Source organism: Maniola hyperantus, chromosome 6 (genome assembly GCF_902806685.2).
Source record: "Maniola hyperantus chromosome 6, iAphHyp1.2, whole genome shotgun sequence".
Taxonomy (NCBI): Eukaryota; Metazoa; Arthropoda; class Insecta; order Lepidoptera; family Nymphalidae; genus Maniola; species Maniola hyperantus.
The window spans coordinates 1,035,189-1,061,375 of record NC_048541.1 but is presented as its reverse complement, the minus strand read 5'-3'; the positions used below and the strand labels follow the sequence as shown (position 1 = coordinate 1,061,375).

The window sequence follows — 26,187 nt, the reverse complement described above, 5'->3', positions numbered from 1 at the left end:
GGAAAGTGATGATAATTTCTAAAAAACACCCAAAAAGTAGTAGGTACTTAGCTAAGTAGTTAGAGCGCCAAAAACAGAAGTTTAGAAAAACCTGATGTTTCTAAAAAAAAGCTTGCTACGTAGGTAACTAATAATAATAATAAAAAATATATTTATTTAAGAAAAAATATTTACAGGTTACAACAAATTCAGGTATAATCATAAACTCGAAGCTTGAGTTTTTCCGTATACCGAAGCCGTTAACATTAGGTATCTACACGTAACACATTTATCTAATTAAAAGCTTAATAACAATTACTTATAGACTAACAACATTGAACCAAATGTAGGATATTTTAAAACTTATATTTAGTAGGTAAAAACGCAATTATTAAAATTATAAATGAATGTAGGTAGGCAAGTAAAAACTTCGTAAAAACTATTTACCTATACCTATTCAAAACATCAGTTTTTGAAGAATCCCTGGTAAGTATACCTAAGTACTTAGTACTTATTTGATGATAACTCAAAAACTACTGAATACCGAAATATTTGAAACTAGATGATGCCCGCGACTTCATCCGCGTAGATTTAGATTTTTAAAAATCCCCTGGGGACTCTTTGATTTTCCGAGATAAATTCCGTGGCCTATGTTCTTCCCCGGGATGTAAGCTACCTCTGTACCAAATTTCATTAAAATCGGTTAAACCGTTGGGCCGTGAAAATCTAGCAGACAGACAGGCAGACACACTTTCGCATTTATAATATTAGTATGTATGAATTAGCCGTTTTTTAGAAAAATAACAGTTTTGCGATTATTATGAGAGTGATCTCTCATAATAATCGCAAAACATTACTTACACTTACTTACACTCACGCTGTTAAACACATGAGTTGGTTAGGTAAACCATCCCATAAGTAGTCGAATTATTTTACGAACAGACGTATAGAATGATAATTTTTTATGTGATTGTGAACGTTAATAAATCATTCCGGATGCTTGAATGTGTTGTCGTTGATAACTTGTTTTTACGAGTGATGTAACTTCGCTGTTACTTTACGCTGACTTGCTTTTCAAGTTCAAGAAAATCAGACAACATTATGAACATATTATGAAGTAAGTATCGACAGTACATCGGCCATTTTAAAAAAAATCGGCCAAGTGCGAGTCAGGCTCGCGCAACGAGAGTTCCGTACTACAGTCGTATTTTTTCGTCATTTTGCACGATAAGTCAAAAACTATGATGCATACGAATAAATAAAAATATGTTTTAGAATGCACAGGTGAAGCCCTTTCATATGATATCCCACTTGATATAGTTATCTTACTTCAAAAATTGAAAATATTAATTTTTAGTTCATGACCACAATTTAATTTTTTTGTGTGATGTAACCACAAATTCACGGTTTTCAGATTTTTCCCCAAAATGTCTGCTATAAGATCTACCTACCTACCTGCCAAATTTCATGATTCTAGGTCAACGAGAATTACAAAGTGATCCTATAAGGGTTCTGTTTTTCCTTTTGAGGTACGGAACCCTAAAAAAGAATATTAGCCAAGTTAATTCCTGACTAATATTCCCCTTTCCCCTCCAACTAAGCGTAAAGCTTGTGCTAGGAGTAGGTACGACAATAGTGCAACGGGTGGTATTTGAACCGGCGACCTTTTCGGTTTTTTCGATTAGAATGACATTTTGGTTTTGTAGAGCGTTGTCTCTGTCACTCGTACCTATATGAGGTTTTGTCGGTATCAGCGACAATGCTCTACAAATCTGCAATCTCCTCTAAAGGTTGATTTACCTACATTATTTTCTGACGCGTATCTTAATGGTTAGGACGTCGCCGTCGTCGGCCGCCTCCTAATCGGGGATCGGGGGTTCGATCCCGGGTACGCACCTCTAACTTTTCGGAGTTATGTGCGTTTTAAGTACTTACATAATTACATATCTCTTACTTTAACAGTGAAGGAAAACATCCCGAGAAAACCTACATGGTTGAGAGTTTTCCATAATGTTCTCAAAGGTGCGTGAAGTCTGCCAATTCGCACTTCGCCAGCTTGACTATGGCCAAAACCCTTCTCACTCTGATAGGAGACATATGCTTTGTAGTGTGCCGGCGATAGATTGATTATGATAATGATGATGATGATCTACTTCATAATGACGGCCTCTTTGAGGCAAGTGGTGCGATTTCACACCAATATATCCTTGGGGTCCTATCCCGAGTTCGATTGTCGGTCATCGAGTTGCGACGATATCATTGCCAACTGTCAAGTTCATTACTTTCTACTTTCTACTTCCATGAGATCACATTACAGTCAGTTTTAGACTTTCATAAGAATTTTAACGCTTTGAAAAAAGTAACGTACCTACCTACCTATATTACATCTAAGTGGATAAGTGCTGAGTTTCATTGTCGGCTCTTTTCAGTATAATCCGATAGAATAGAATAGAAGCTAGTTTTCTGAACCAGTGGTAGTCTTGACTCTTGACAACCTCCCTGGCGCAGTGGTAAGCACTGTGGTCTTGGAATTTTATAATTTCTGGTCTGGTCTGGTAGGTTTCGTGGCTTGTTACCACCCTACCGGCAAAGCCGTGCTGCCAAGCGATTTAGCGTTCCGGTACGATGCCGTGTAGAAACCAAAATCATTGGGTCTAGCGAACCCGCGCGATGAAATGAGTTTCAATACATTCTACCGCTAGCCATTCAGTATCAAGTTTACCGTCAACTTTGCAGCGAACTTGCGCGCGCCCGGGGTGATTCGCTAACTCAGTGTCTAACGCTGAATGATAGCCACCGAACTCAATTGACATTGCTGCTTCAATGAGTCCCATTTAAAAAAAATGTTTCGTAGAAACCTTCAATGGATTACAAATAAATGTCAAATGAGCTCGGTGGCTATCATTCAGTATTAGACACTGAGTTCACAAATCAGTAGTCTGCAGTGGTCAACTAATAACCATACACCGTCAAGTTTATGTGCGGGTGATTCGCTAACTCAGTGTCTAACACTAAATTATAGCCATCAAGCTCATTTTTTAATCCGTTGAAGGTTTTCTATGAAAAAATATTTCACCGAGTGAAGCAGCAATGTAGAACCAAGTACCAACCAACCTCGGTGGCTATCATTCAGTGTTAGACACTGAGTTAGCGAATCACCTAGCTTGACTGTGTATGGTCAGCGCTACGTGCCATAATATTATCTATCTGCAGTCGAGTCCGGTATGAAACGGTTTCGGAGGGTATCAAACATATTGAACCGAACGTGACCCGCGATCGGAAGATAATTTATAAAACAAGATAAACTATCTAAAGACTACTTTGAACGTGGTTTTACGTGATTAAAAAATATAATATTTAGGTAGTGATCCGCAAACAACTTGATCTCAGGCAGACCGAAGGAAGCTCGAGGAGATTTTTTTTAATTCAAATAAACTTCTACAGTACTTTCGAATCGTCAAACGCATCTACCACTTGTTCGGAATGGATTTCCTACCGCCTACCACCAACAAGAAACTCGCCGGTTGCTCTTTTCAAAGATTCGATTTACAGTAGGTAATAGGTATGCCATGAAAGCGCATGCTGGAGCGAGCTGAAAGTCAAATCCACGCTCTCTGACCATATACGTTAATTAGTAGATAGATATTTATGCTTTTTAGGGTTCCGTACCTCAAAAGGAAAAACTGAACTTTTATAGGATCACTTTGTTGTCTGTCTGTCAAGAAACCTACAGGGTATGGCAGGTAGGTAGATCTTATAGCTGACATTTGGGGAAAAATCTGAAAACCGTGAATTTAGGGTTAGATCACACAAAAAAAATTAAATTGTGGTCAAGAACTAATAATTAGTATTTTCAACTTTCGAAGTGAGTGACTATATCAAGTGGGGTAGGTATCATATGAAAGGTCTTAACCTGTACATTCTAAAACAGATTTTTATTTATTTTTATGCATCATAGTTTTTGAATTATCGTGCAAAATGTCGAAAAAAATCCGACTGTAGTACGGAATCCTCATTGTGCGAGTCTGACTCGCACTTGGTCGGTTTTTTTTTTCAGCATAGGTACGCACTATACTAGACATATTAAACGCCAGGTTTCAAAATAAAACAATCTGTTAGTAAATAATTCGGTACTTGTATTTATACCACGCCAGTCGAGTCAAACTAAAATGATACTCATTATACATTACAATATAAAGTACAGTAGGCGGCCGAAAGTGATGTACACCGGCCTTTGGAATGACATTTCGGCTTTGTAGAGCGTTGTCTCTGTCACTCATACCTATACGACGTTTTGTCGGTCTCAACGACAGGGACAACGCTCTCCAAATCTGTACCCGTAGTACAAGATTTTACGTCTCACCAAACCAAACCAAATTCGAGAGTCGAAATACTTCCGCGTTACAGTAAACTGGATCTTAAATGCCTTGTTTTAAAGCTCAAGTTTGTCTACACTTCTACAGCCAGCGCTCCAAGCGGAAACATTGCGAAATTAAAATCAGTGGCATTGAATATTTGACTTTAATTCAAGGCTGTTTAGGTCCATTTTACTGTAACGCGGAAGTATTTCGACTCTCGAATTTGGTTTGGTTTGGTGAGACGTAAAATCTTGTACTACGGGTACTGCTATCTCCTAAAGGTCGATGTACATTACTTTCGGCCGCGTACTGTACTACGTACGTAACTTAAGTGCCTATCAATAAACTGTTAAGGCAGATACACATTCAGCGAAGTGTAAATTGGTGTAAGCATGACATAAAAGCATGGTGTAAGTCTGTATACAATACAACGTTAGTTTTAGTATACGCAAAACCTGAAAGTAGTTTGTTCAGAATCAGTAACAGAATCAATTGCAATCATTTTTACTACAGGTTATATTTTGACCAAAAAATACTTTAAAATCCTGCAATTTTGAACACCTAGTTGAATGACCGCATGCACCAGCTGATTCGAGCCGTGATAGAATAGAATAGAATGTTTTTTTATTCATGTAAACTTTTTACAAGTACTTATGAATAGTCAGGTAGTTTTAATTTACCAGTGTTAAGCACAATTAGCACTCAGCTATTAAAATGTACACTTGGCAGCATGTATATCCGCCTTTGTAATAGTACATTACGATACGTGTAACTTAACAAGTCCATTATTGAAAGACAAGCTTGCAATATTAGACTAAGGGTGAGATCTACTGCGCGTACCGGTAAGCGCAGTGTAGGACGACCCCCAGCCCGCTGGACCGACGACCTGAAGAAGGTGGTGGGGAGCGGTTGGATGAGGAAGGCGGAGGACCGTGTTTGGTGGCGCGCTCTTGGAAAGGCCTATGTCCAGCAGTGGACGCAAACAGGCTGATGGATGGATGATGGATGGTGAGATCTATAGAGCGCACCCTGACTTAGCTTAGACTTAAGACAGAGTTATAACGAGACAGAGCTATATCTCTCACATAAATCTGTCTCGTTTTAACTCGATCTAAAGTCTGAGCAAAGTCAAAGTGCGCTCTATAGATCTCAACCTTAGACTTACTCAAGTTACTCGACCTTAAAGTGTAAGTCCCGCAAATTGCTAATGCGCGTGGCCGCCATTTTAGTGACGTCAGCACTAGACTGAAGTTTCGAGCTGATGGTATATTTGTACTTAAATATAGTCAAATGACGTCAAAATGACCTTAATGATGTTAATGAGACATGGTTCCAGCGCAATAGCAATTAGCGGGACTTATATCGTACATTATTTTATAGCAGTCACATTTGTTGCATACCTACTATACTATGTACATACTCTTGTCATCCTATCCTTGGTTTAAGAAAATAATTTTGCAAAATCCTTATAATATAAAATGCTTGAAAGGTATTTTACTATTTACACATAGAGGGATATTATTCTTTTTCGAAAGAAAAAACTAGTTCCGAAATAACTAATCCTCCTCCCACATTGAACTGTCGACTCACAACTTTTGATAGATGTAAAAAAAATGTTATTTAGTTGTTTTACATATAAATACTCCGTCTCTATTTTTTTAAATGTTATTTCATCAATCATAAAACATTACTTGGACACTATTACTTAGAACATAATATGTAGTTAGATGTTTTAAAATGCATGCATTGAATATACAGAATAAAAAATTAACATCTCACATATATTAAGTACGCGGCAGAAAATAATGTACATCGGCCTTTACAATGACATTTCGGCTTTGTAAAGCGATGTCTCTGTCACTCATACCTATGTGACGTTTTGTCGGTCTCAATGACAGAGACAATGCTCTACGAATCCGCTATCTCCTTCTAAAGGTCGATGTAAATTATTGTCTGCTGCGTACTGTACAAGTCTTTCGTCGATAGTCAATTTATAATATCAACAAAGTACATAAAATCATTGACACCAGCTCCTATTTATAATTTCAACTCTTAACAATTATTTCTTTCACAGAATTAAACCTTGGGGAAAAACCACCTGTAGTTGCAGTTGTATTTGAGTTGCCATATTTTGGTAAACGTCTCTTGTTGCTTTGTTATTTGTTTTTTTAATAGCTCAAAAGGTAAAGGAGTGGACTGGAAACCGAAAGGTTGACGGTTCAAACCTCGCCCGTTGCACTATTGTCGTACCTACTCCTAGCACAAACTTGACGCTTAGTTGGAGAGGAAAGGGGAATATTAGTCATTTAACATGGCTAATATTTATTTAAAAAAAAAAATTGTTGTTATTTGTTTTAAAGTTACTTTCCTTATACTTTATTTCCGAAAAGTAATCATTGCTTATCAAACCATCACTATTAACTATATTATAAATACGAAAGTGTGTTTGTCCTTCAATCACGTCACAACGGTACAATGCAACGGTTCGACGTGATGTTTTGCATGGATAGTTGAATGACCTGAGTTTATTGTGGGAAAGACTCAGACCTGCGGGGTGATTCGCTAACTCAGTGAATGATATCCACCGAGCTCATTTGACATTTACTTTTAATCCATTGAAGGTTTCCTACTAAAAATATTTGACTGTCACCCAGTGAAGCAGCAATGTAGAACCAACCAATGTCAAATGAGCTTGGTGGATATCATTATGTGTTGGACACTGAGTTAGCGAATCACCCAGCTGGGCGCGTTTGGAAACCTCGTAGCTTTAGTTTTGAGTTTACGTTATTATTGGGGCCGATTCTCTTGTACACAATCTCTAAACTAAACTAAATTAACAGGTCTAAATCTAATGCTATCCTTTTCCGCAAGCAACATTATGAAAGGGATAGCAATAGATTTAGACGTGCCATTTTAGTTTAGTTTAGGGATTGTGTACAATGGAATTAGCCACAATATCACCACAATGTGGCTAATTCCGTTGTACACAATCTCTAAACTAAACTAAAATGACACGTCTAAATCAGTGGCGTGCACAGGGTTTGAAGCCAGGGTAGGCACTAGTTAAGTAAGAGCCTGTTTACTGGCAGGTCATTATGAAAAATATGCATTGAGCTATTCAACTGGGGTAAGCAGTGCATTTATGCCTCTATGACCTGCACGCCACTGGTCTAAATCTATTGCTATCCCTTTCATAATGTTGCTTGCGGGAAAGGATAGCACTAGATTTAGACCTGTTAATTTAGTTTAGTTTAGAGATTGCGTACAAGAGAATCGGCCCCAATATCATCCTACAAATCCAACAACTGACCATCAAAAGTAGTACAACAGTACCTAACTTGAATAAATTATTTTAATTCAAAAATCAAACAGTTCTCACGGGATTTCGAAATCTAAATCCACGCGGACGAATTCGCGGGCATCAGCTAGTATTTCACAATAATAATAACAATTTTTAAATCCCAGCGCCAACATCTGACGCGTCAATACCAAGCATTGCCAAATCGTCCATTTCTTCTTTTTTCTTCACAGCGGCCGCTGCCATTGCAGTTGTTGTTGCATTAGTTACACTAGTTGTTGTTGCGGCCGGCTGCGTGTTGCTAGTTGCACTAGTTGCGGGTGTATTTTTCTGAGTCGTGTTGTTATTTGGTGTTGCATTGTTATTTTTGTTTTGGTTCATGTTTTTGTTTTGATTGATGTTTTTGTTTTGGTTGATATTTTTGTTTTGGTTGACATTTTTGTTTAGATTTACATTTTTGTTGTTATTTCGGAGGCTGTTGTAATTTTTGATTTGGTTGTTCCTGTTTTGATTATTATTGTTGTTTCTCTTGTCTGGGGGGTTCGGTTTGTTTTTGTTTTGTCTGTTTGGTACCAGGGGTACATGCGTGTCGTAGAGTTGCGGTCGGGGGCCGAAGAGGGACGCGTTCATATCGAAGCCCATCATCATATGCGGGGGAGGTTGTCCGAGCAGACTCAGCTGTGGGAAGGGGTTCATCAGGCCAGGTATCCCTGGGAAGCCTGGGCCTAAGCCCGGAATGCCGGAGAACATGTCCTGCTGGGCCATTTCCGCGTGTTGTTCAGCGGATGGGAAGATAATGTCCAAAGCATCTTGGAAATCCTTTGGCAGCGTCGGCGCGGCCGGTTGAGGTGTACTCGCTCTGGAATAGAAAACTTAACTTAAGATTTTACTATGGTTGAAGTCGCGAAAATGATCTGGTTTCGATTTAGCATTGCAGTTTGTTTTTAAATAGGTTTAAGGGTAGGTACAGATTTTCTATTTTACGAAGACAGTTTGGCTGTTTGTGTGAGTGTACACATACACATTGTTAAGTGTGCGTCGCGCTCAATTTCGATCGCAACACGGTTTGCGCTACGCACACAAATGCGTTAACGCTTACCGGTACACGCACTACTACAACCAAGGCTGAGTAGTAGTATGCATGAAGTCATTTAAAAGTCTCGTGACGCACACAGAAAGGCTACAGAAAGGATCATGCGGCCCCGGGTCGGATTAAGAACTCATTGGGTATGAGGGTAGTTCACATCATTGTGTAGGTACTCACGGCGGGGGCGGCGCGGGCGGGGCGGGCGCCGGCGTGGGCGGCAGGAAGGGCATCGGGAACACCAGCTGCGGGGGCGGCACCTCCGCCTGCTGCCTCTCCAGCTGAGCCTTCGCAATCTTCTCCTTGAACTCCGCCACCTGCCCGCAACACCGACGGTCAAATAAATAGAACAAGCGCAACAAACCATCAAGCAAACATAGAGAAATACGAATAAAATAAGAGCAGGAAATATACAAGCAACCTTACAATAAATACGAATAGCATAATAAACAAAATAAGTGCGTTAAATAACCAAACAATCATAGAACAGAATAAGAGCAGCAAAATAATCAAGCAACCAAATGACAAAGCAACTTGGAACTAATATGTCTACAACTTTATAACGCGAGAAAATTATGAGGCAAATAACCTAGCAATACCAAACAAATATGCAACTTGAATCAATAATTCAAAAGTCAAATTATTTATTCTGAATAGGTAACTGTTACGCTCACTGATAGTCAATGTTGTTAATTTGTAAGATGGTATAGTAATGTAAATGCAACTATGGGTCGGTTGTTTCAACAAACTTTGACGGACACGTAACCTTTAAATATGGCGCTAACGAACGTAAGTAAAGAAAAAGCGTTGATTCAGCATCTATTAGCGCTAACGTTCGTTAAAAAGTTACGTTTACGTTAACCAGTGCTGGCGCCATTGGTGATCGTCAAATCAGTTCGTAACTTCATACTTCTTACAAACGGAATATTTTATTTACAAATTATAATGGAATCAATTTAATTCAAAGCTTTTAATGGTAGTTTTTTTGAAGATGAAAGAGAGTTTGTAAGAAAGAAAAAGTGTTTAAAATGCGAAGTAGCAATATTAATAACTATGTATATAATTTAATATACTTAAAATGAAATAAAAAAAGGATACGGAGAAGTAAGTTAATTTTTAGGGTTAGTTTCGCAACCAAAATAACAATGACGAACAGTTTTTTGTACAATGAAGCAACGCACTTAAATTAACAGATGTTTAGTTCGTCTACGTCTGTTAAATTTTAACGAACGTATCTTACGAAGACCAATGGTTTGAAACAACCGGCCCTAAGACTGCCAAAACTATGATGCAAATAATAGTGCAAGTAACTTTAAATTGTTATGAATGATAACGCAACACAAATCATAGAAAAGCAATAGCAACGATGTACAGGATTACAATATACAGTGAATATACAGGGTGTAACCAGAACGCTGGCAAAAACGAATACAGGTGATAGTACTGACTACTGATGATTACTGGTATGACACCACAAAAAAAAAAACTGGTTTGGTAAAGAGTTAGTTTATATCCCGGGGATGTACACAGACTACTTTTTATCCCGGAAATGCAAAGAGTTCCCATGGGATTTTTGAAAAACTGAAATCCACGCGGACGAAGTCGCGGGCCTCATCTAGTAACACTTAGATTCGCGTAAACCTAGCCTTATATTGGCCCGTACATATTTCATAACTCTATTGCAGCAGTTTTGCAGCAAAACAAAGCTTACCTTCTTCTGTATCTCGGCGTCAATCTCTTGCCTCTTCTTCGAATCGTCGTCTTCTTTTTTCTTCTCTTCTTTCTTGCTTTCCTCTGTCTTGTTCTTGCTCAAACTCTTGAAAACAGGCATCTTTCCTACACACAAGGTTTAGTCAGCTTGGAATTCAAAAGACTAAATACCGTACATATTTATGTCAACCGGAATTTAAAAATGTTTTCACGCTGCAGTCAGTCTGTATCACTGACCTCTAATATAGTAATACAAGTACGCTGGATATGATTTTGCCGACCTGTTTTTGAAGCAACTTGATTACTTTAGACTTGATTCAGCTGGGTTGATACTTGATTTAGCAAAGTAAATCAAGTAATATACTTACTACTTTGTCGACTTAATTCACCTATTGCAGCTAGGTGAATTAAATATATTGATTAGTAAAATCTACTAATCACTTATATGTTACCTTGTTTGGTGCATATATTTATTTAATTATTGTTGTGTACACATGTTAAGGGTTGTCGCTTAGATCTCAATCTATTGTTTTTGTATTTGGACCATTTATAGTTGCAACCTGTTTTGTGTGCCTTTATAATAAAATAAACAAATAAATCAATAAATTCACCTAGGTGATAAGTTCGGTGGGGCGCTGTCTCAGCAAAAAAATAGCTGTCATTTTGTATGGCACACCTTATCTAGCGTACTTGTTATTATGTGGATATCTGTGGTCCCTCCCTAAAGCCTCCCTCACCAATAAACGGCATCTTGCGTTTATCGACCGTCTTGGCCTCGCTGCGCGCGGGGCTCCTCCGGTCCCTGTCCTCATCCCTCCGGTCGTCTCGCCGGTCGTCCCTCCTCCTCTCATCTCTCTGGAAACATACGCAACGGGACTTGGTTCAACTCCTGCGGTAGTGTGTGGTGCGGGAGGGTGACAGTTCTCATAAGTTGATGAATCACTGAGCTCTCGCGTCACGTCATCCACCCCGCAAAATCACCCAGCGCATCTAATTTTAATTTTTTACTAGCTGACGCCCAGGACTTCGTCCGCGTGGATTTCGGTTTTTAAAAATCCCGTGGGAAATCTTTGATTTTCCGGGATAAAAATTAGCATATGTCAGTCTCCAGGTCTTTAACTATTACCCATGCAAAAAATCACATCGCGCCATTGCTCCGTTGCGACGTGATTGAATGACAAACCAACAAACAAACACACTTCCATGTTTATAATATGGGTAAATATATTTTATTTTATTGGTTTGCCAACAGATAATACACATATAAAATAATATCTTAAGAAGTTTCACTTCAAAAAAAAGTTACCTTGTCGCGGTCATCTCGCGCTCTGCTCTCACGTGGCCGGCTGTCGCGCTCGTCGCGTGGCCGGCTCCGCGCGCGACTGTCGCGATCTCGCGCACGACTGTCGCGATCTCTATACATATGGAAAACATTTCATACATTAAACTTAAGCGTTATATTTTATTAAAAACTAGCTTATGCTCGCGACTTCGTCCGCGTCCTTATAGGGGTTGAATTTTCAAAAATCCTTTCTTAGTGGATGCCTACGTCATAATAGTTATCTGTATGTCAAATTTCAGCCCGATCCGTCCAGTAGTTTGTAGCTGTGCGTTGATAGATCAGTCGGTCACTTTTTCCTTTTATATATTTAGAAGATTAAAGATTAATGCCTGACAGAAGCGAAGCTTCTACACATTTTTCGATATATTCGTAGAGGTCATTCAAGTGCCAAGACAGCCTTGTCGCACTGTACCTTGTGTAGAACAGAGCATACCTGGAAGTACCGCAGAGGTCTATGACGGGAGGCTCGGTGCGCCGCTTGTCGCCTTCTTTGTCCCGCTGGATCCTGGCAGAACATGCATTGAATATTTTTTACTGCTCGTTTTGCAAAGCGGTTAGGTACAGGGACAAATAGCGGAATTTCAGAAATTCGGAAAAACATTATATGGAAATGTTGAGAGAGAGACTGTTGAGATACTGGTACATGCCAGTGGGAAACGTTAAGAGAAACAGTCATTTTCAGAAATCAAAATAAAAACCGACTTCGTTACACAAACACTAAAAATTGAAAAATAATTTAATTTATTACCGATTATATTATGTATACAAGAGTTAATATAGTTCCATAATAATACTTTTTGGTGCCGGTGCCAATTAGCTTTAGCTGCGCGAATCGTCTAGACTTCATATTTTTATGGGACTCCACAATGGCACCTCATTGGCACCGACCCCAAAAAATATTGTTATGGAACTATATTAACTCTTGTATACATAATATAATCGGTAATAAATTAAATTATTTTTCAATTTTTAGTGTTTGTGTAACGAAGTCGGTTTTTATTTTTTTTGTAAAAAAATTTTATTTCACAATTTTTAGTGGCCCCATGGAATTATGCTATGACTGGTTAAAAATCTACTGTTTACTAAGCTATTACACTGATCGCGAGCAATTTACTCTTATCCGTTGAGGAGTTCCAGTATCTATCTTCGAAGATGTTCATCAGATCTTCACCAAATTGAAATGGGACCAACTTTGAAGTATACCCTTTCAAACAAAAAAAGAATTTTCAAAATCGGTCCAGGCGTTTTCGAGTAATCGGGGAACATACATAAAAAATAAAAAAAATAAAAATAATAAAAAAAAAGATTCCGACGAATTGAGAACCTCCTCCTTTTTTTGAAGTCGGTTAAAAATAGAATGATAGCTACAATGTCACGATCACAATCACCTCTGATACCAATCAGCGAGCGTCAACCATGACGCTCGCTCACTATTGGCTACAATCCATTGTTGCACCAAGAATCGCACAAATTCAGCCAATGAGAACGATTGAGATTGTAATAATGATTGATGCAGGTTTTACGAACTCGACTTCATTCATTCATTCACAGCTTCTACTGGACGGATCGGGCTGGAATTCGGCACGCAGATAGCTATTATGACGTAGATGTCTGCTAAGAAAGTATTTTTGAAAATTCAACCCTTAAGGGGGTAAAATAGGGGCTTTGAAATTTGCAAGACCTGTGCATCAATGATTATTACAATCTCAAATTGTTGTCATTGTCTGATTTTGTGCGATTCTTGTTGCAACAATACATTGCTAACCCACTGTAATACAGTATTTACTAGTACCGGGGTTGTATTAGTATTGCCTATTCATACATCCTTAGTAGGCCTAGTCCTAGTCCTAGACCTAGACCTAGGTCTACCTACTTAATTGATATTATTTGTTCTTTATCTGTATTATTAATATTTTTCTGTGTTCCTTATATAATTTATGTCAGCACTCAGCAACTTAAAGGCAATAAAAATTTATTTATTTATTTATTGTAGCCAATAGCGAGCGAGCGTCAACCAATCAGAGGTGATTGCGATCGTGACATTGTAGCTGTCATTCTACCGCAATCGAGCACCTGTTACAGACCTGGTTTTGATGTTGTCGAGCAGCTTGCGGTCGCTGTCGTTGAGGCGGTTCATCTGCAGCGAAGACATCCACTCTGTTAGCTTCTCAGACGATTTGTTCTTCTTGTCTAAAGGATATGATAAGAGAATATGATTTATGTTTGAATACATACTGCGTGTAATCAGAACGCTGGCAAAACCGAAGACAGGTGATAGTACTGACGATTAGTGATAAACCACAAAAAAATATAAAGAAATCCTAAAATTATGTATGAGTATACGATATATTGACTGACGCTAGAGGTCAACGAACGTTGCGTAAAGGCCACTCGTAGGCCGTAGGCGGGGGCTCTCTTTAGCGTTCTCGTAATTAGGCTTAGTTTAGAAGTCATCCTTTGTTTACTCACTTTTTTTCTTCTTCTTGGGCTCGCTGTCCGAGTCGCTGGAGCTGCTAGAGGAGCTTGAGCTGCTGCTTCTCTTGCGTTTGCTCTTCTTCTTCTTCTCTTTCTTCTTCTTGGCGTCCGCGGCCGGCGGCGGGCTCTCCGCCTTGCGCTTAGTGTGGAAGCCATCCTGTGTAACATATACATTATACATTACTACTAGGAAACTACCTACTACTGATAGACGTTGGGGTCCCAAGGTGCTGGAATGGCGACCTCGCACCGGAAGACGCAGCGTTGGAAGACCTCCCACTAGGTGGACGGATGACATCAGACGAGTCGCACGGAGCCGCTGGATCCAGGAGGCGCAAGACCGTGGCGTGTGGAAGTCCCTACAAGAGACCTATGTCTAGCAGTGGACGTCTATCGGTTGATGATGATGATGATGATGATGATCTCACCTTGTTGAAAGTGATAGTATGAGCCGCGTACTGCTGCGGCTTCTCTTCAGGCTTGACCTTGTTGCTGGCTCGAGCCTTTTCAAACGCCTTCTGGCGGTCCGACATCCAGTCTGTCTCCCAGTGCGGGTTCTGTTCCACGAAGTTCTACAACAATATAATATGATTTATGCATTATTAGCATAAAATTAAGGTCAGATAGTAATCTGCTAGTATATAAGGTAGTACGAGGTATCGTAAGTTCGTCATTTTGCACGATAAATCAAAAACTATTATGCATAAAAATAAATAAAATCTTTTTTAGAGTGTACAGGTAAAGTCCTTTTACACGATACGGTATATCCCACTTGGTATTAGTAATCTTACTTTGAAAGTTGTAAATACTATTATTAGTTCACAACACATTTTAATTATTTTCTTTGTGATGTAGCCACAAATTCAGTTTTCGGATTTTTTTCCTTTACTTGTGCTATAAGACCGACCTACCTACCAAATTTTATGATTCTAGGTCAACGGGAAGTGAACTATAGGTTTTCTTGACAGACACGACAGACAGACAACAAAGTGATCCTATAAGGGTACCTTTTTTAACCGACTTCAAAAAAAGGAGGAGGTTCTCAATTCGTCGGAATCTTTTTTTTTTTTTTATTTTTTTTTATTTTATTTTTTATGTATGTTCCCCGATAACTCGAAAACGCCTAGACCGATTTTGAAAATTATTTTTTTGTTTGAAAGGGTATACTTCAAAGTTGGTCCCATTTTAATTTGGTGAAGATCTGATGAACATCTTCGAAGATAGATACTGGAACTCCTCAACGGATAAGAGTAAATTGCTCGCGATCAGTGTAATAGCTTAGTAAACAGTAGACTTTTAACCAGTCATAGCATAATTCCATGGGGCCACTAAAAATTGTAAAATAAAAAATTTTTACAAAAAAAATAAAAACCGACTTCGTTACACAAACACTAAAAATTGAAAAATAATTTAATTTATTACCGAATATATTATGTATACAAGAGTTAATATAGTTCCATAATAATATTTTTTGGGGTCGGTGCCAATGAGGTGCCATTGTGGAGTCTCATAAAAATATGAAGTCTAGACGATTCGCGCAGCTAAAGCTAATTGGCACCGGCACCAAAAAGTATTATTATGGAACTATATTAACTCTTGTATACATAATATATTCGGTAATAAATTAAATTATTTTTCAATTTTTAGTGTTTGTGTAACGAAGTCGGTTTTTATTTTTTTTGTAAAATTTTTTTTCCTTTTGAAGTACAGAAAAAAAAATTAAGTCAGCTCTTCTAGTATATAAGAAAGTATAAAGTATCGTAAGACTTTTACCATCTTACCAAAAAAAAAATAGGTTGAACTGATATCTAAATTAAAGTGTTGTAAATTTTTGTATAACAAATCTATCAGATTTATAATAAACACGCGTCCAACGCTTGTTTAAGTGTTTTGTGACAACTTCCCTGGCGCAGTGGTGAGCGCTGTGGTCTTATAAGTGCCAAGGTTTTGGGGGTCGATCAGGGAATCTACAATTTCTAGATTGTCTCTAGTCTAGTCTAGTACAAATTAAGCCGTTAAATTTTTGTATAACAAATCTATCAGATTTATAATAAACACGCGTCCAACGCTTGTTTAAGTGTTTTGTGACAACTTCCCTGGCGCAGTGGTGAGCGCTGTGGTCTTATAAGTGCCAAGGTTTTGGGGGTCGATCAGGGAATCTACAATTTCTAGATTGTCTCTAGTCTAGTCTAGTACAAATTAAGCCGTGCCGCCAAGCGATTTAGCGTTCCGGTACGATGCCGTAAAACAGCTAATTGAAAACGGTTCGACAACATACGGTATAGTTCTTGGAGTGCGTGAGTGACTTGAGATGCGCGGAGGCGCAGTGCAGGTCGCCGATGAACTGGTCGCACAGCTTGCAGTACCACGCCGTCGACGGCACGAAGAACTGCAGCCCTGGACATCGCCACACACATTACTCAACAACAAGATACACCGAATCGCAACACGTCGGCCGAGTTTCCATCCTTATGCCGTCGACATTCCATCTATAGTTCGCGACAAGTCAAGACGCCAATTTTCTAGTGACGTGACATCACATACCGGCGGGGTGATTACGTATCTCGCGACAGGCTTGCGACAGACGTAAATCTCGCGATCATTGCTGTCAAACGTCACACGTAACAGCGGCTACAGAGAGACAGCAATAGCCACAAAGCAAAATAAGCAGAGGAAGAGAGACAGCAAATGAACTGTTTACGTAATCAGCCCGTGGGTATGCGATATCAATATTTTTTGGTACGTAACAAAATGAGGTAAAGTTGTTAGCTGGCTAAGGGAAAGGCCTATATGTTAAGCAGTGGACGTGCACAGACTGAAATGGTGGTGATGATTACCTCTGATAGGGGTCCGCTTGGTGGGCGCGGAGGGGAAGCTGGGGAACCCCTCGTTGACCCCCGTCACGCTGTGCCACGGCGCCTCCATATGCTGTGCGGCCATCCTACACACACGTTCAATTTTGGAAGTGGTCTTAGATACGACACTATAGAGCGCACTCTGACTTAGCTTAGACTTAATACAGAGTTAAAACGAGACAGAGCTATATCTCTCACATAAAGCTGTCTCGTTTTAACTCAATCTTAAGTCTGAGCAGAGTCAAAGTGCTCTCTATAGATCTCAGCCTTACGATTAACGCGACTGGTTACGCGGTGTCCTAGTGAGATAGTACCCTCAGCTTTTAAATTTGCTCCATAACGCAAAATGTTAAGGTTATTTTTTTTAAGACTTTAACAATGATTGATGCACCTTCTTCTCACCTTGGCGTACGTGAGCGAGAAGCACTGATGTTGCTTACGTATAGCGTTGTCTTTGTCCCGCTCGGTCCGCTTCGCTCAGATCTCAGCCCAACCACACACACAACACAAACCGTGTGCGGACAGGTCGGTGCTGCGGTAGTAGTAACGCTGGGAAGCTAGGCCTACAGTATTGGGGAGTGAGGCGTGTTTACTTGGCGTGCACTGACTTGTGGTGGGCCGCGGAGTGCAGGTGGTTCAGGTAGTCCTTAGCGGTGGGCGGGAACTCGTTGCACACTCGACACCAGTGTGCGGACAGGTCGGTGCTGCGGTAGTAGTAACGCTGGGAAGCTAGGCCTACAGTATTGGGGAGTGAGGCGTGTTTACTTGGCGTGCACTGACTTGTGGTGGGCCGCGGAGTGCAGGTGGTTCAGGTAGTCCTTAGCGGTGGGCGGGAACTCGTTGCACACTCGACACCAGTGCATCTCCGGGTCGTAGTACACATAGTTGAACTTCTTGCCAGTCGACGGGGACCTAAAAATATCGACATTTGTAATGTCCATTACAAAACTTTAATACCGATTACAAAAATTAAAGCAGTGTATAGAAGTTCTATTGTAACTTTTCGTGTAAAGGTAGGTAACTATCCGTAAATCTGTCATTCGTTTGGACGGAAAATTTAGACGCCGATCACACGATATTAACACCCCACGTTTTTTTGCAGGATAAATCTCACCGAGTTCGTAGTAGCACATACATACTTTGAATATTTACAGGTTATTTGTACTGCAAAAAAACCTTAGTTTTATTTGTGTGAACGGTTCTATACTCAAACTATGGGCAACTAGGTATTCTTTATCCTGCAAAAGTGTCGTGTTAGTGCCGTGTGAATGGGGTTTTACAGCAAAACGTAAACGTAAAAAAACACGTCTCACATTTCCATATAAAGGTACAATTTCAGTAGATTTACGCATAGATAGGGCAAGCGCGCACTGAAGACAATTTTCTATCCAATTCAAATTGAGTAGTAATTTAGTACACAATAATTACTCTTACAGCCGTACTCAGAGTCGCTTAATCGTTACTTAAGTTAATACGAGACAGAGCTACATCTCTCACATAAGTCTGTTTCGTTTAAATTAATCTTAAGTAACGATTAGCGACTCTGAGTACAGCTGTTAGATAGAATTGGGGCAGCTTGCTTCTTTGTGTTCGCTTACAACTTTTTTCTAATTGGATATTTAAATATCAGTCAGAATCTGCTCGCGGGATTCGCAGTTCTTTGGTAACAATTTAACTATATTATAGTTGGTAAATATAATATGTAGGTCTAATGTGATTTAATAAAAAAAAAATTAAAATAATTGTTGTTTTTTTTTTAAATAATTGTTGTTTTATCCCATTCTTGGCTGATGGAATATCAGCCAAGAAATAAATATTTTGTTTAAATATATTTGATTTTGTTGAATGAAATAGTAAAATTTCGCTTTTAGACCGAAAGTATTAGAATTTTCTTATTGATTGAAAGAAAGCTGCAGACATCGATATATTATATTGTAGCATACACTGTTTTTTTTTTGTTTTTCTTTTTTAAATGTATAATCTTCTACGGGTACATCTTCGAAACCAGAACTACGCCTTCGTTTAACGCTGAAAATAAGTATTTTATTTTTTATCTAATCAGAGTTTTTTTTCTTCTTTAATAGCTTTACAATCTTCTAAATACACATCTTCGAAACCAGTATGCGTCATCAAATATTTAAATAAAACTCATTTGAAATTGAAAAAATATTGTTTTTTAACAAATAAGGGTAATGAAACAACGATAAAACCAATATTAATATTCAAGATTTATTCAAAACAAAAACAAATTACACAATAATAATATGCTTTGTGAATAAAATTACTTACTACAATATACAAAAAATAGTATGGTACCTCGCATAACTTTATTGTTTATTTATTGAAAAAAAAAATATTGCAAAACAAGCCTTTTTCGTACAAAAATTGTGTTACCAAACAAAAACATAAAAGTGACAGCTAGGTTGTGCTTATAATGCGATTTAACGAATGAAGCAAAGCTACAATCTTATAGCCGCACTCAGAGCCGCTGAGTCGTTACTTAATGCCTTAAGTAACGATTAAGCAACTGAGTGCTGCTGTGAGTCATTTATACATAATATCACTTTAAAAAAATAGTATAAACTAAAACAAGCAATTTTTATAACAAGCATTTACAACTTAGGTCAAAAAAAGTCTTCGAATTTCTGCCACTTTCCTCCAATCCTTGATCCATTACGATGAAAAACTTTGATAATCACGGGTATCCAAGTCAGCTAAAGCTGTACAACTGCTAAGTTTAACCATACACCTGCTTTGGGAAGTAGAAAAGTTCTTACGAAAATAAAAACTAATTTCACAATTAGTTTTTAAAATAAAAATGTTGATTATTAAATTTTGAACCAATAGCAACAAACCTCAATTACATTGCTGCTTTTAATGCTAAATGTTCTGTTTAGAAATTCATACAGAGAAAAGAAAAAATAGCAAGCGTAACTTTCATGATAGAACTTTTTGCATTAATAGCGTCGAATTTATAATAATACTGGTATTAAAAAGAAATTCAATGGTTAAAGCTACGTCTCCACACACATACATGCTTGATATACATTACTATAAATTATGAAGTAAAGTTTGCCACTGCATCTTACAGTTAGAAAGTGCTTGTTTAACATTTTTTTTACTGGATTTTAATTTCGTTTTATTTTCACCAACAAATAAAGTAAATCTCGGAGAATGTGCTTATATCAAAATGGATAATATTAATATGCATCTTAATTCTTATGGGCATTCGTGCGAAAGGCTATTGAGCATAAAAGTCGACCCACACCCGTTCGGTACCCTCATTTTGCACATAAATGCACTTTATGTCAATTTTCTGTGACTACAAAATTATATATCTTGTCAGAAACATGGCATAGTTTATCTAAGTCAATTAAAGTGATTCAGCTAGTGATTAAATAAACTTAAGAACATCAGGCATGTACGTGGAGACAGAGTATATAAAAAGACAAGCAACTTGAGTGTTTACACAAAATTGTAATATCACATACCTAGATTTCCTCTTAGTGCTGCGTTCACTGGCTTCGTCCGTTTCGATGATTTCGGGCGCTTGCTCCCCGATGATGCCGTTCAACATATCTACCACGTTGTTGATAGTCTTCAGTTTGTTTTGGATCTCCAACTATACAAACGCAAGGCAAGTGATGCAAGGGTTAAGTACGGCTCCCAAATTCTTAAAAAATAAGCTTCTATAGAAAGCTAGAATCAACTAAAAATTCGATTCCCAGCACAGTTGGGAATGTAAGATACAGGACAAGAATTTTATTTTTTAAAGAATATTAGATAGATAACGGCTAATATTCTATTGTCTATCCTGCTAAGCGTATAAAGCTTGAGCTAGGAGTAGGTGCGACAATAGTACAATGAGATTTAGGATTTTCGAATTACAGTCCTTAATCCATTGAGCTATTGTGGCTTTTATAGCTTGACCAGAAAAATAATAAAAACCCTCAGGTTTTTATTATTTTGTATTTTTCTTTCTTTTATTTTATTTTTCTAGTCTGGCTATAAATCGGTATAACAAAATCAAACCTGCAATTTCGTGTTCTCTTTCAAGAAACGTTTGGTGTCGGGGCTGGGAGATCTCTTTGCGTCGCCTCGGAGCTCATTGCGTTGATCTTTCAATGTGTCGAGCTCTTTTTTCAGTATGGACGTTTTCTTAATGTAATCCTCTCGCTGTTTCGACAGAGCTGCCTTCTGGTGACGCATTTCTGATTCTATAGCGGCTGCGAGGGAAAGTACTATATAAAAATACGTTCGAATAAAAAAGATAACGAGTGTACTATTTATTATGTTAGTTGAACCTACCTTCATTCATAAAAAGGTTTTCAAAAACTACCTCCATTTTTTTATAGTTGGAAAAATCTTTCGAAAATAATATTACACTCGTTATAACAATGAAATAATTATAATGCACATGTAAGCTAAGTCTCAGTCAGTGATTATTACTATCATATTAAGACAAAATCAAGAAAAGCATTAACGTATTTTGTCTCCTTCAAATAGTACAGTGATTATTACAAGGACAAGGATTGGTCCTGTCGTCCAGTTTTTGTCCAAGAGGACAATAACTAACCATAGAGAACACCTGAAAGAAAACTATGTATCATAAGAATAGATAGATACACATCTAAAACCCTATTATAAAATCAAGCACAATATTACATGAGCAATCAAACAAAAACCAATCAAGTGCTCAAATTCGGTTTCAAATATGCAAAAAGCCACTTGGAATGAAACATTTTCGAAGAAAACTATAAGCATACCCACAGAATGTAAGTTGTGACATGCATTTTGAGAGTGAACTTTAGCTCACTATAATATTGCAGAGTGCTAAAATTGCAGCAATTATGGATGATCAAAAGTTCATTTATAAGTATTATTCATTTATACAAACTACTAAATGAGAATATGTGTATTTGAGCATACTACCCAACACCTGTCTCTCCTTTCACCAAAGGTTGCCTTGTGGAAATTGGTTTAAGCAATATAATTGTGTTAGTTTTTAGTTTCCTTGTGTTTTTCCTGTTTTGTGTGCAATAAAGATTTTCTGTCTATCTTCTTTTCATTATTCTATCTTTGGTTTCAAATGATACAATAAAATTGTCATCTACCCTCTTTAATACATTTTACGCAAACACAACAGCTTATCTATTGGTTATACGTATTGGCTAAATAACATATACAAATACAAATTTCTTTATTGTGAATATGGGTAAACAGTTGAGATGTTACAAAACCAAAAAGGTACAGCCAAATTCTGCCTATTAGCATGCAATATGTTATGTTACTCCTAGCATCGTGTACATAGTTCTGATAATATTAGTCACATCAAATACTCAGTCACACAGAAAGAATAATAATAATAGGTTTACAATTGTTTTTTGGCGGTTTTTTGTCTCATTTTTGTATAATATAATGAAACACAGCAGATGAGGCATAACTGAGTAAGCTTTTTAAAAAAAAAAAGAATATTAGCCTAGTTAATTGCTGACTAATATTCCCCTTTCCCCTCCAATTAAGCGTAAAGCTTGTGGTAGGAGTAGGTACGACACTAGTGCAAGGGGTGGGATTTGAAGCGGCCACCTTTCGGTTTTCTTTTTTTAGTATAATTTTATGATGCATATCATGTATAGTATAGTTAGTTCATCATGCACAACTTAGAACACAATTAACCATCACTATCGTGGAACCAAAGCAAAGTCATTTATGACTTTTACATTTACACAGGCATAAATAACATCATGCAATTGTTATATAAGTACTGTAAAATTTTAATATAAATCACCAATATTATAGTATAATCTTCAAGTGTCTAAGTTGGTGCAGATTTGGTTTTGCACAAACCTAAGTGTCATTTTATTTCCTGCAGGTTGGCAAGAAATTTTGTCCTGGTACACCCACTTACACCAAACTGCTTAGTTATATTAATTAGTTAGTTATATTATGTAAAAGTTGCTTTTTTCCTTCATTTTCTTAAAATATAAACACAGAAATCTTCTTGCAGAAATTCTTGAGCTGCATTTAGACATTCTGGAGTTTAGCTTTACACATGTCATGTCATGATTTTAGTTAGAAGCTACTTGTTTACCTTTTCTTTAACATAAGGAAAAACTTAATCTGCTTTAAACTTTTTACTGTCACTCTTTAACCAACTTCCAATAAATAGGATGTTATCAATACACTGTGTATTTATTTGATAAGTTTATTCTGGGGTTGACTAGAAAAGGACAAATACTTAAAGAAAATCTAATTTAAACACATTTAACAGGTTGGTGCAAGTGGACCCAACTTAACGTTTTACGCAAAGCTGATTCAGATAATGGATTTGATTTCAAGCACAATTTTTTCACAATTCTCTTGTACACAATCTATAAACTAAACTAAATTAACATGTCTAAATCTAGTGCTACCTTTTTCCACAAGCAGCATTATGAAAGGGACAGCAATAGATTTAGATGTGTCAGTTTAGTTTAGAGATTTTGTACAATGGAATTAGCCACACTGCTAAACTGCCCGCCTGAAAAGTCAGTCTTAGTAGCAAGAGATGTGTGTAACACCGTCCAATCATATCATTTTCACAGCCCTAGGATTCTGGAGTGACTTAGTTGGCTAGATTATTCCTGTGGAGTCACAATAAAAAGTATGGAAAAGAAGAACATTTTCATAGCTAGAAAGCTAGGAAAATTACATTTATCACCTTAGCATGTGTCATAAACATCCTCTGTATACTACATCCCCATTGGAAAGGTAGCTTAACATCAGTACCCTTATTATAAATGTGAAAGTGTTTGTTTGCTAGTTTGTCCTTCAATCACATCACAACGGTGCAATGTACTGACATGATTTTTTCTGGAGAGTGACATAGGCTACTTTTTATCCCGGAAAATCAAAGAGTTCGCACGGGATTTTTAAATAACCTAATACCACACAGATGAAGTCGCGGGCATCAGCTAGTACTGTATAATAGCCTGGAAAGTGGAGTATGAAATTAACTTAATTTACTAAGAATACCTTCTTTCTTGATTTGATCTTCGACATTATACACGGGAGGTGTGGGCGGTGGTGGAAGGGACATCTGGTTCCATGCAGACATGTCCGGAGGTTGCGGAGCAGGAATGGTTGCCACCGATGGAAAGTCATCATATATGCCTGAGTAAGAAGGCTGGTAGTTCGCTGTGTACGCTCCCTGTGAACAAAGAAATAGTTTTTAGGGTTCCGTACCTCAAAAGGAAAAACGGAACCTTTTTAGGTTCACTTTGTAAACTAAATGTTGATACACATTCTACAAAATGTTAAGTGATCTAACCACAAATTTACAAGATAAAAAGACGTGTTAACCATGAATGATAGTCGGTTAGGCAAGATATGCTAGTTTTTTATATGGCATCAATGGGTAACGCTTTGTTTATGGTAGGTTTGATAAATCTACCACAAAGTTAACTAAGTAACTGATATAATAGGTAAGTATATGAATAATTATCAAGCATTGAACACCTAAATCTTAATACAAACAAAGCATACTTCAGCTGGAAATGGTGCAACCGGCGGGGGCGCGGGAAAGCTACTCTCTTGCATGTTGTTTTGGTTTTGGTTGTCCCACAGTTCGCTAGGCAGTTTGGATATCTCGCTGAGAATGTTCTCATCCAGCAAGTCCTTCTCAGTCTTCCTCGGAGACCGACTCGCACGCTTCTCCAAGTCCCTCGGCGGCGGACTCCGGCTACGCTTCCTTGCTAGAGGCCGATCTTTTTCGTAGCGGTAATCGTTCCGTTCTCGCCACTCACGACCGCGCTCACCGTCACGATGATAATATTCTTTGCGAGCGTAATCGCGTGACATATTTAGCTATATTTTATGCAAAAAAAATCCCTGATTTGTTTGATTTTAATAACAAAAGTATTGAGTTCAAAATGCGCAAAACAATAAAACGCTCGCCATTTTGTACAAACCAAACCACAACCAAACGTACAAACTTTTGACATTGACAACCATAGATAATATACTAATACGGGTATAGATAAGCAACTCATACTATGTAACTGGAAAAGGGAACCAAGCTTACTCCGCTGCCTCAGAGATGTCGCTAGTAGTACAATAACAATAATAATGCAATAGATGGCGCTGTATAATTTCATTTTTTTCTGGATCGCGTTTCCTCAATTTGAACCAGACCTCGGACGCGTATCAATCAAAGTAGACATGGAGACGTGTTTAGCTGACCAATCCATTTATGAAAAGAAAATATTATTATAAAATTAACACATCAATCAATAATCTGCTGGTGTCAGCTAAACGCATCTCCATTTCCACTTTGATGGATACTGGGTCTTCACATGTCTTCAACTATAGTCTGGTTCAAATTCGAGGGAAACTGGCGCCAACTGCCGTCCTGGGAAAAGGATAGAAATTATTGATTAAAAGAAAAATAAATAGGGTTTTACATAATTTTATTTCTTGCATCTTCTAGTATAATATGCCCTAGCCTGTGCTTTAACAGAATCGTTTTTATCAAAATTAATTATTTTGCCTTTTAGCAACTGATTAATACACTTACACCAACTGTGTACAATAATGTTAACAGAGATATTAACTATACTTTTTATAATAAGATTCTTGTGAGTTTCGCATGTTAAGATGTTAAAATTAACGTCTATATATATCAAGATAGTGATTTTTTCTTTTAATTGTTTTTCTTGAGGCGAATCTTTTAAACATGATATGATTATTTCATATATTTGGTTACTAATATTAATGAAGTCATCTTTAGCATACACTAAAGATTTTTTTGTGTAATCTCTAAAATATGTGTATGTCGCAGGATCTATTTCATTATTAAACAAATTACTTTTGCAAGTCTGACAGTTTTTAAATATATTTTTTTGACATTTTTGTATTATGTACCCTGCAACATACCGTTTTGTCTCTTTGTGTATAATTTTTTCATCTTGGATGTCTCTACAAGTTGTGTTATTTAAATTTTCTATAAAATTGTCAAATGTTAATTGTAACATTTTCCACATTTGCCTGAAGACCCTCTGATTTTAAAAGGTCTGTCAATGATTTTAGTAAGCATTTATTATTATCAG

At 37.6% G+C, this 26,187-nt stretch overlaps 1 protein-coding gene across 1 annotated transcript; it reads right to left on the bottom strand.

The window, feature by feature from the left end:
- Positions 1-5,728: 5,728 nt before the first annotated feature.
- Positions 5,729-25,062, bottom strand: LOC117982967 (zinc finger matrin-type protein CG9776). Its single transcript, XM_069499247.1, has 16 exons — positions 24,626-25,062; positions 24,116-24,290; positions 21,134-21,327; positions 20,593-20,723; positions 17,882-18,013; positions 17,084-17,187; positions 16,525-16,643; positions 14,675-14,818; positions 14,241-14,403; positions 13,856-13,961; positions 12,205-12,276; positions 11,736-11,844; positions 11,167-11,284; positions 10,431-10,555; positions 8,900-9,036; positions 5,729-8,494 (listed from the first exon to the last, which is right to left on the bottom strand). Exons 1-16 carry the CDS (start codon positions 24,938-24,940, stop codon positions 7,792-7,794), a joined length of 2,847 nt encoding a protein of 948 aa, XP_069355348.1. The 5' UTR covers positions 24,941-25,062; the 3' UTR covers positions 5,729-7,791.
- Between the last annotated feature and the right edge of the window lie 1,125 nt (positions 25,063-26,187).

Excerpts from the sequence above, each read along its gene's own strand:
- LOC117982967 (XM_069499247.1), bottom strand. The coding sequence starts at position 24,940 with ATGTCACGCGATTACGCTCGCAAAGAATATTATCATCGTGACGGTGAG. Across the intron at positions 14,404-14,674 it reads ATACTATCACTTTCAACAAG|GATGGCTTCCACACTAAGCG; the intron begins GTGAGATCATCA and ends TATGTTACACAG. Across the intron at positions 13,962-14,240 it reads GCCCAAGAAGAAGAAAAAAA|ACAAGAAGAACAAATCGTCT; the intron begins GTGAGTAAACAA and ends CATATCCTTTAG.